The sequence below is a fragment of the Orcinus orca genome, chromosome 11 (assembly GCF_937001465.1).
Source record: "Orcinus orca chromosome 11, mOrcOrc1.1, whole genome shotgun sequence".
NCBI classification, from domain to species: Eukaryota; Metazoa; Chordata; class Mammalia; order Artiodactyla; family Delphinidae; genus Orcinus; species Orcinus orca.
In genome coordinates, this window is record NC_064569.1 from 42,812,814 (window position 1) to 42,823,585 (window position 10,772).

The 10,772-nt window shown below is 44.7% G+C and overlaps 1 protein-coding gene across 1 annotated transcript; it reads left to right on the forward strand.

Moving 5' to 3' along the window:
• Positions 1-1,078: 1,078 nt before the first annotated feature.
• Positions 1,079-4,704, forward strand: PRR13 (proline rich 13). The gene is made up of 4 exons (XM_004274252.4): positions 1,079-1,204; positions 1,765-1,803; positions 2,171-2,535; positions 4,043-4,704. The coding sequence occupies exons 2-4, from the start codon at positions 1,785-1,787 to the stop codon at positions 4,082-4,084; spliced, it is 426 nt and encodes a 141-aa protein (XP_004274300.1). The 5' UTR covers positions 1,079-1,204; positions 1,765-1,784; the 3' UTR covers positions 4,085-4,704.
• Positions 4,705-10,772: the final 6,068 nt, after the last annotated feature.

Sequence of the window (10,772 nt, forward strand, 5' to 3'; positions counted from 1 at the left end):
TCCCTAATTAGCAACTGTTTGAATCTGCCCTTTGGAATTCAGGGAAGGTCTAGGAGGCTAAACCCTTTTTCCTACAAACTAGAAAAGGGGACACGGAAAGGCTTTTGTACCCGTGAGGGCCCCACAGGGTCCTGCAGCTTTCATTTGTATTTATATTTTATGTTGTGGTCAAAGAATACAGTATATAATACACAATTCTCTGAAATTTGAATTATATTAGTTGAGACCAATTTTTTAAAATGTTTTATGTATGCTTAAGAAGGATAAGTACTTTTAAATTTTGGGTGTATGGTTCTATATATATTCATTAAATCAAGCTTGTTAATTGTGTTATTAAAAAAAATAGAGGCCATTGCTGCAATCCAGTTGAGAGATGATGGTAGGCTGGGAGCAGAGACGATGGAGAGAAGTGTAGTGATTCTAGATTTATTTGGGAAACAAAACGACCCTTCCTGAAGTTGGAAGGAGATGTGGGGGAAAGGTGAAGGAAAGAGAGAGCCATCAGGATGACTTCTTGGTTTCTGGTTTATGCAATTTGACAGATGGCGGAGCTATGCAATTGAGATAGAGAATCCTAGGAGAGATTAGAAATCTCTGTATTTTCCCCAAGAATGTTTTCTTATTTCCTGTGGGGACTAAGAGGGAGGCCGCAATATTGAGGCTTGGGGTGAGATTTAGCAGCTCTCCGCCCTTCCTTAAGCGCTCCATCCATCCATATATATATATATATATATATATATATATATATGTCTGTATACCGCTTATCACAGTATATTCACATTACAAGGTGTGGCACCCACTGGACTAAGGGCTCAGAGGTCAAGGGTTGAGTTTCCCCAAGGCACTCAAGGACTTCGCCTAGAAACTGGCCCCGCCCTCTCCTAGCCGGTTTCTCCTAGCCCCGCCCCCAGGAATTTCCGGCCCGCCCGCTCCTCTGTACTGCCGCGTCCTGAAGCGCCTGGCTCCGCCCCTACCGCAAATGCTGCCTTCGAGCCTAGAGTGATTGACGACTATGTTCTCCAATCGTAATGCTGAATGACCAGATAGTACCAATCAGGCGGTAGCAGAGGCGGATGCTGAAGCTTAAGGTGGGAGGGTGACCAGGAAGTGAGAGTGGAGGCTGAAAGGAGGAGTCCGCCCAAGCAGTGGTGTAGAGGTGACTGGACGCCTGGATTCCTCAGTTTCCTCCTTCTTCCATTCCTGGGTGAGGGGGTCCCTTCGCAGCTGGGAGCCAGGATCTCTATTTGCCTTTTTTAATGTGGGAGGGGGTATGTCTAGCCATGTAAGTGTTTGAGAATCTTTCCTGAGCCGCCTACCTCCTTTCGCCTCAAGGCAGGTCCTTTTCTTAGCCTGGGGTGGGGGTCCTGTCCCCCGTCACTCTTCTCCGGGAGCGGTTAAGTTGTTTACGATCCTTTCGCAGCTTATAGGTGGCTAAAGTCTTCCGGACTCGGTCTCTGAGTGATGGGGATAGCGAGATTCGCGGAGTCTGCCCCTCTCCGGAGGGCTTAGAAAACTCCAGCCGCGGCCAGAGCTAGTGGAAGGTGGAGGGGCCCTGGGAGCAAGGTTCCTGTGGTTAGGGAACTAGGAATAGAATAGGTGTTGGGGGCGAAGGAACGGGTGGAAAGAAACATTTCTTCTGTGGAGGTCTTGGTAGTTCTCTGAGAGGCTGTTGCGGAGCGGGAGGCGTTGGAGTTGAGCTTGGTCTCTAAAACCCCTGCCCATTTCTGGGCCGTCAGCTTCTTGCCTTCATTTGTTTCTCCTCAGGCTGGAAGAAATAGCTGAACATGTGGAATCCCAATGCCGGTAGGTGTTTGGGGGATCTCCTTTCTTGCTCCAACCCCTTTTCAGAAGGGCCACAACAGAAGGTTTCTGTGTCAGTTTCTCCTCCACCTCTCCCCGAACCCGCAAAAGCAAAGTCCTCAGTCCATAGCTGACCGATGTTCTCATCCTTCCCTAGAGTTCACTGCCTCCCTTTCTCCCCTGCCCTGCCAGGGACGTTACCTTTTATCTCTCTTACATAAGTTTGTCTCCCCTACCCTCCATTTTCTTTCCTCACCTTTCCGTTTGCCTTTATTGAGTGAGAAACGAAATCCTCTTCTTTTTGTTGTTGTTTGTTGTCAGAGGTTCTGGGCAGTTCTAATCTTAATTGATTCTTTGCTTCTTCCACCAGGGCAGCCAGGGCCATATCCACACCCCCCTAACGTCGGGTACCCTGGAGGTTGCAATCCTGCCCATCCACCACCTGCCACCCCTCCCTTTCCTCCAGGCCCCTTTCCCACTCCCCCAGGAGCACCCCAGGGGAATCCAGCCTTTCCCCCTGGTGGGCCCTGTCACCCTGTGCCACAACCGGGGTATCCAGGATGCCAACCCTCAGGTCCCTACCCCCCTCCATACCCACCACCTGCCCCTGGCATGTGTCCTGTGAATCCATTGGCTCCTGGCATGGTAGGACCAGGAATGGTGATTGACAAGAAGATGCAAAAGAAAATGAGAAAAGCTCATAAAAAGAAGCAGAAACACCACAAACATGGCAAGGTCAGTGCCCTCTGGATCCTGGCTAGTAAGGGGTGCCCCCTCAGAGGGACTAGAGAGGCAGTGGGTGGGCAAGGAAGGAGGATTCGAAGTCTGAGGACATGGGGCAGCGATTGTGTAAAGGATTCCCACTGGGAAGAATCTGATAATCTTGATAATCTTGAGAAGAATTATTAGGCTAATTAGGTCTTCTATCTGGGAGAGGCTAGGCTGAGCCTTAGAATGGATATCAGAATCAAAAGCCTTTCTAATTTGCCTTTCTCTTCCTGGAATTCCACCCCTTCCCACCCCATGTTTGTTTTAGCAGGTCGGACACACCCACTGAGGTGGTCAAATGTCAAGCAATAGAGTCAGTCCTTTGACAAAGCAAAATCTTATATAATAATTAACAGATAATAATCTGGCCCTAGTTCCTGGAGTTTCTTTCTCTCCTTCAGTATTCTCAGGGTGTTGTGGTAATTACGTGGGCCTTATTGTCCTACTGTCTGGCAGGGAAACAGGACAAGAGCAGTCAGTGACTCTCAGCCTCAAATAAAACCCTGAGTTTCATGCTCAGCCCCAAGGCTAAGTATCCTGTATGCTCACAGCTGAAGGAAATCCTTGCTTTTGCTGTTTAAGGGACAGTGTGGTTCAAGACTCCTGACCTTCTTAGAAAGCAAAGGGCACTTGGGTGGAGATGTAGGGCACCAAAGAATGTCCCATGGAGTGATCAGAGTTCATCTGGGTCTGATGATATCTCCTTTCCCTTTTCCCCTTGTAGCATTCCAGAGGAGTGTTAATTAGCAAGGGTAAAAGTAGCTCTCAGGACAATTCTGGAAGTGTTGAACCAACCTCGATCTTGAGGAGGCCTTAATTTACATTTTTCTGCCTAGTATGTATTTGCCTTATGGCTTTGGGTGCTAATCCTAGTTCTGGATTTTTGGTAGAAGTCTGAAGAGAAGGAAAGGTGAGATTGAATGGAGAGACTAAAAAATGTTTTTTATGACAGTTGTTGATGGGAGTATGCATGTAAAGAACCTTGACTAGGACTCTCCCAGCTTTCTCTCCCACCTTCCTCACTTTCTCCCAGTTGGGACTTAGGAAGAAGTAGAGACAGATGCACACACAGCTGCTGATTCTACTCACTTTTCTTAGACTCATAGCCACTAGGAATGTCCATGCAGCTAATCATTATTATAAGGTAGCAGCTGTTTCCCTGCACTGTACTATGCTTGTGCCTATAATTTATTCCTTGCCTAGGCATTGGCTTAGGTAAAGAAAATTGGAGATTTGCTCCAAATGCAGTAACTTCTGTGCAGTGATTTAGGATGCTTTCATCCATTCCTGTATGCTCACTGCTGAAGGAAATCCTTGTTTTTGCTGTTTAAGGGACAGTCTGGTTCAAGACTCCTGACCTTCTTAGAAAGCAAAGGGCACTTGGGTGGAGGTGTAGGGCACCAAAGAATGTCCCATGGAGTGATCAAAGTTCATCTGGGTCTGATGGTATCTCCTTTCCCCTTTCCCCTTGCAGCATTCCTCCTCCTCCTCCTCTTCCAGCAGTGACTCTGACTGAACACAGGGCCTGGACCCTTCCCTCAAGTCTCTCCAGTTCTGCTCTCCCATCAAGCTTCAGATGCCATCTTGTACTGGGGGAAATTAGCCCTTGTGTCCCTCCCCCCGCCACCCCTGCAATCTAAGCCTCACTCTGCTGTTCAACCCTAACTGGCTAGGGAAAATGGGAAAAGAATTGCCATGGGTTAGCAAAGGCCGTCTTCCCACTGCTTGGATAGAACTTTTAGCTGGTGAATTTTGCAGGAGAACTATTTTTTGAAAATGGTGAGATTTGAGCTAAATGCTGCAGACAAGTCTAAGATCTGTAAAATGTGATTACTTTCTTTTGTAATACTCATGATTGGGGAGATGCTGTGGAAATTTAATTATGGAAAGGAAAAAGCAACCTGTACCTTTCTTGTAATTGTGGCATGCTTGGATGATTTAGTGGCAAATAAACATTTCCCAGCAGGCGTTTTATTGATTGCACTCACTACAAGGCTGCTGGGAAGTGGAGTCCATTTGGCTGATGAGCTCTGACTGCCATTTTGGAAACTGATCTCTACTCCTTAGCTCAGGATGCTATCTCAGGTCCTCCTCTCACTCTCCAACTCTCAGTCCAAATAAAGCTGTTTCTCCTGGTCTCTGTTCACCTGTGCCATTACCGTGGTTGGGTCTAGCACATTCTACTACTTTCGCCTTCCACGGACCCTTTAAAGTGCATCAGTTTCATGGTAAGGAACCAGAGCGTCATCAGGAAGACAGCATACTGTCCTTACATGTCTCTAGTGGGAGGATCCTTCAGAATTGGTTCAGGGTTAGTGGAATGAATCTTTACTGTCTTCCATTTGATGAATGGATATAGGTCTTTAGCATAAGTTTTCATATCTGCTACCAAGGTTCTCAACCCTGGCTGCCCATCAGCTATCAGAGAGTGATTTAGGGCTTTGCCTGAAAGACTCTTGATAAGGATGGGGCCCAGCAAATCAGGATTTTTAAAACACTGTGGGTGATTGTGCTGGATAGCTAGAACTGAGGGCCACTGATTTACCAAGTGCCATACATGGTATTACACATCGGGTTCTCAAAGATCTGTTGAGTAGAGGAAAAAGACATCTAAGAGAACTGATTAGTACAGATGCTATAAAATGCCAGAGAGATATAAACCTAGAAATAATTGGGAAGTGAAGGAGGAGTCAAAGATGACTTCACAGGGAAAGTGACGTTTGACCTTTAGGGCCTGAGTGGAGAAACATGAGTACACAAAAAAATGAAAGAATAGATCTACCAAGTGGATGGCAGAGAAGGACTGGGAAAGGCATGTGCTTAGGTACAGGGTCTAAAGCTCCATAGCATGTTTGGGAATCACAGGTATCCCAATGGAGCTAGATTAATTCCCTGGAAAAGTATTATTTAGGAAATACTGTGTTCTGGGTGTTGAGGTACAAAGATGAATAAGACAGTCCCTGCTCTTCATGGCCTGCAAGAGCTAAGGGAGCAGATAGATATGTGAATATGTGAATAGGTTATTATAATACAGTAAAAGGGACCACAACAGAGACAGGGATCAAGCAGTGGGGGAGCAAAGGAAGGAGTGACAGTGCCAGTGGGAAATGAGTGAGGTCCTGGCTGGGCCTCAGGATGCGTAGGAGGTTCCTAGTTGATAAATAACATCAGCTAACACCAAGCATTTATCATGTGCCAGGCACTAAGTGCTGTACATTTATAACTTGTGTTAATCTTCCCAGCAACTCTGTGAGGTAGGTACTCTGCTTCCATTTTGTGGAAGAAGAAAACTTAAGTCAGGATTCGAACTCGGGCAGTGTGGCTCCTGTGTCTATGCTTTTAACCCAGTGGATTTCAGGCAGAAGAAGCAGTTTTGCAGAGGCACAGAGTTGTAAAAAGGCGTGGGATGAAAGTTCAAGAATTCCTGAGCCTGAGATACCATATGGGAGCCTGAAAGCAGGAAATGAGGCTCTAGATGGGTCTAGAGGAAGGAGTGGACTTGAGAGATTTTACTGAGGTGGAACCACAGGGCTTAGGGATTGAGTGTGGGGCTTGAACAGGGAAGGAGTGTTTTTAGTTGGCTGGATTGCATCTACCACTTGTCCCTGGGGTGAGTTATATGAAATAAATGCTTAAAATAAATATATTAGAGCTAGCTTCTAATTTTATTAGGATATCCAAGACCAAGGCCTGTTTTCCAGTGTCCTGGATTTGGGGGCCATTCTAATGGTTTTTTCCCAATCATACTCCGTTTTTATTTACTCATCAGCTCTTCCTTTTCGAGGAGGAGAGGGAGATGTGGGCACAGGGAGATTGTGAGGTGAAAGAGAAACAGATGTTGACAAGCAAACCACAAATTAAAGAGAGATAATGAGAAGTGGCTCAAGGGGGAAAACACAAAGAGAAACAAAGAAATTAGGGAGAAAATTCACTGACCTCCTTCCCCAGTTTTAACCATGGACAGCCCAATTCCCCTTCCTGGCTTTTCTAAGTCACATGCACAACACCTTGCTGTTTTGCTATTGTTGTTTCTCAAAAGTCTATTAACTTTTTTTTTTTATTATATTCCTACTAGCAATGTATGAGCAATCCATTTTTCCAAATCCTTGCCAGCATTTGGTGTTGTCACTAGTTTTTTTTTTTTTTTTTTTGCGGTACGCAGGCCTCTCACTGTTGTGGCCTCTCCCCTTGCGGAGCACAGGCTCCGGACGCGCAGGCTCAGCGGCCATGGCTCACGGGCGCAGCCGCTCCGCGGCATGTGGGATCTTCCCGGACCAGGGCACGAACCCGTGTCCCCTGCATCGGCAGGCGGACTCTCAACCACTGCGCCACCAGGGAAGCCCACTAGTATTTTTTTATTTTAGCCATTTTTATAAGTTTTTTTCTTTAATTAATTTATTTATTTTTGGCTGTGTTGGGTCTTCATTTCTGTGCGAGGGCTTTCTCTAGTTGCGGCGAGCAGGGGCCACTCCTCATCGCGGTGCACGGGCCTCTCACTGCTGTGGCCTCTCCCGTTGCGGAGCACAGGCTCCGGACGCGCAGGCTCAGCGGCCAGGGCTCACAGGCCCAGCCGCTCCGCGGCATGTGGGATCTTCCCAGACTGGGGTTCGAACCCGTGTCCCCTGCATTGGCAGGCGGATTCTCAACCACTGCGCCACCAGGGAAGCCCCTATTAACTTTTTGAAAGCTAAAAGTAATACATGTACTTGGGGGAAAATTGTAACATTTTTAATAGGATGCTCTGTGAAAAGTAAGGTTCTCTTCTCATCCCAGATTTCCAGCTTCCTCCCCAAAGGCAACCACGACTACCAAATTCTTTTGTAAATTTCCAGAGCTATTCTGAACATAGTTAAATATCCCCTCCCTTTCTATTTCTACCTTACATTGTTCCTATTGCCCCTACCCCGACTTTATATCAAATGGGAGCATAGTACAGGCCCTCTTTTGGACCTAACATTTTCCCATTTAATTATCTATTTTGGAGTTGATTCCATATCAGTATGTGTATGTGTGTGTGTGTGTGGATAACATTGTTTTAACAGCATTTCATTCAACCAATCTTTTATTGCTGGAATTTTAGAATGTTTTCAACTTTGCTATACATTTAACTGCTGTGGGGAGCGTTTTGGTACATATATCTTTGCCAGAGGTTGAAAAATTGGATGCTTACAGCTATATCTGCCCATGGACTTTTTTTTTTTTTGAGGGACCACTCTCTGTGTTAATTATCAGACATTTTCAATAAAGTTTCAGATTTCAAGCTGGAAACTCTAGCACCACTGCGCCACCAGGGAAGTCCCCCTGTTGCCTTTCATTAGGCCAGTTACATTACTTGCCTGGCTCCCGAGAGCACTAGGTTGGTGCGCCGTGTTTTGTGCATCAGTATAAGACTCTAAAGATGGTGGTTCTCACATGTTTTTGTCTTAGGCCCAATGTCCATGAGAGGATCTGGGATTCTGCCATTCTTTTCTTACTAGGAACTAAGTATAGTAAGATTTCCACACAAGTAATTGAAAATGGGAAAGGATAGGAAACCCATTAGGTCTATTAATAAAATCCAGGGCTTCCCTGGTGGCGCAGTGGTTGAGAGTCCGCCTGCCGATGCAGGGGACATGCGTTCGTGCCCCGGTCCGGGAAGATCCCACGTGCCGCGGATCGGCTAGGCCCGTGAGCCATGGCCGCTGAGTCTGCGTGCCTGGAGCCTGTGCTCTGCAACGGGAGAGGCCACAACAGTGAGAGGACCGCGTACCAAAAAAAAAAAAAAAAAAAATCCAAATTGACACTGTAGCTTTGGGGACTGTTAAGTCATAGGATGAGTCTTCAGTTTGCTGTCTTTTCGGAATCATTTCCCTGTTTCAGGTTGTTTTGTAGCTGTAGGCAAGTTCACTCACTTGACTAATTTGGTTCCACTTCTGAGAAGAATTTATTGATTCATAAAATTATCAAGTGTTGCTATTGGATGCATCTTTTTCAAAGCTGGCTGCAACTGTTGGCCAGTCCCAGCAGAAGCCATGTTATTGTTAGTAGAGTTATGTTGTATTATTTTATCAACTTTTAATTTGATCTTTGTTTTGCGCCCATTATTAGAGATGATTTCACAGATAGCCACTCACTTTCACCCCAGCTCTTAGAGCCCCTGGGGTGTAAATGACCCAACTGCAAAATCTTGAGGTTAATCTGACCTTCAGCCCAGGCCTCACAGTAAGCCTGCTCCTTGGTTTGCTTTTTTCTGAGTGTCCTAACATTTTCCTACCTCCTTTGCTCTCTGTCAGTATTTGCTCTGCCCCTTGCCTTTGCCAAATGACAGACTTCTTTTTATTTCTATCTCACGTTGTTCCTAATGCCCACCCATCATTTGGAGGGTGGAAGGAAAGGCATTGGAGACCCCAAGCCTTATTTTCCACTTCAGAAAGCTATCTCTTTTCAGATAACTCCACTGAATTGGGGTTGTCCAATAATACTTGACTAATATTAAGGCCAGAACTGACACCTGAAGAACTCAAACAAGGGTAAATAATAACCCTGTAGTAGCTGTCTCTTTCAATATCCTTTTTATTTTGTTTTATTCCCTTCCAGGGCTCTTCTCTATTTTTTAAACAAAAGTTTTAATTTGGAAATTTACAGATATATACAGGAGTAGAGAAAGCAGTTTAATGAACTCCTATTTCCCATAACCTAGCCTCAATAATTATCAACACTTTGCCAATCTTGTTCCATTCCACATCATATTTTTTCCAATTTTTATTATGAAAATTATTATTATTTTGGGGGGGGCACACCATGGGGCTTACAGGATCTTAGTTCCCCTATCAGGGAATGAACCCAGGCCATGGCAGTGAAAGTGCAGAGACCTAACCACTGGACCACCAGGGAATTCCCTGAAAATTATTTTTTAAAAGTTTGAAGAACAGTACAATGATCACCCATAAACCTACCACCTACACTCAACAACTGTTAACATTTTACCAAGTTTGCTTCATTTATATACCTATGTGAACCATTTGAAAGTGTGTTTCATGCATCATGACCCTTCACCCTTAAATATTTCATCATGTACCTCTTAAAACAGCATTTCTCCTGCATAACCACAATTCCATTATCACACTTAAGAAAACTAACAACACCTCCTAAAATTTGCTAATGTTCAGTTCATGTTTGAATTTCCTCAGTTGTCTCCGAAATGTCTTATATAGCTGTTTTTCTTCTTAAAAAAAAAAACAGGATCCAAACAAGATCCACACATTACATTTGATTATCATTCTTTTAAATTTCTCCTCTTTTCCCTCCCGTTCCTTTTCCTCCTCTCTTTCTTTTCGAAGAGAACAGCCTAGTTGTCTTGTAGAATGTCCTGGATTCTGGATTTGCTGATTATCTCCTTGATGTGTTTAACTTTTTCCTTTATCCCTTGTAAATTTCCTGTAAATTGCAAATCGGGTCTGAAGGCTTGATTATATTAAGATTAAACACTTGACAAGAATACTTAATAGATGATGCTATGTACTTATTGCATCTCACCAAGGACTATGTCAAAGTTGTACTATTAGTGATGCAAAGTTTGATCACTTGGGTTAAGGTGGTGACTATATGATGTTTCGATTTAAAATTTTCGGGTTTCTTTCTTTTTTTTCAAATAGTCCATGTGATATTTGGCACCAGGATAACATCCTGCTCCCTAACAAACTTTCCCTTAGAGTTTTGATGATTGATGGCACTTGCTTGAATCAATTATTTCATTTTGGGTTGGAGAATAAATGGTGATTTTCTAACTTTTTTATTTCCCTACATTCATTATATGGAACTCTTGAAAAAAGTTTTCCCTTATCGACTAGAGATGAACTACAGTTCTTCCTAAAAGAAAGGGTAAATGCTTAAATCTTTCCTTTTAATTACCAATTTTCAGAGTAAGTTGGTGTAAAAGTGACCTCCAATGTGGCAAATTAGCTTTTTTTCTCTTTCTGAGTATCGCTATAGACTACTGGGTTTTCCCGGCTCTTGTCAGTTTCTCCTCACACATCCCATTTTCCCCTGTTTCCTTTATCCATGGCGACTGCCAACTCTCTCCGCACTTACGCCTGGGCTTTCCAGCCAGCCCGCTAGGGGACACTAGTTTCCTCCCTGCCCCCCCCCACGCTGCCGCTCTATCATGAACTTCGCCGTCTGCTACCAGTTGTCTCGCTGGTGTCAGTGGTGTCCACGGAGCCGCT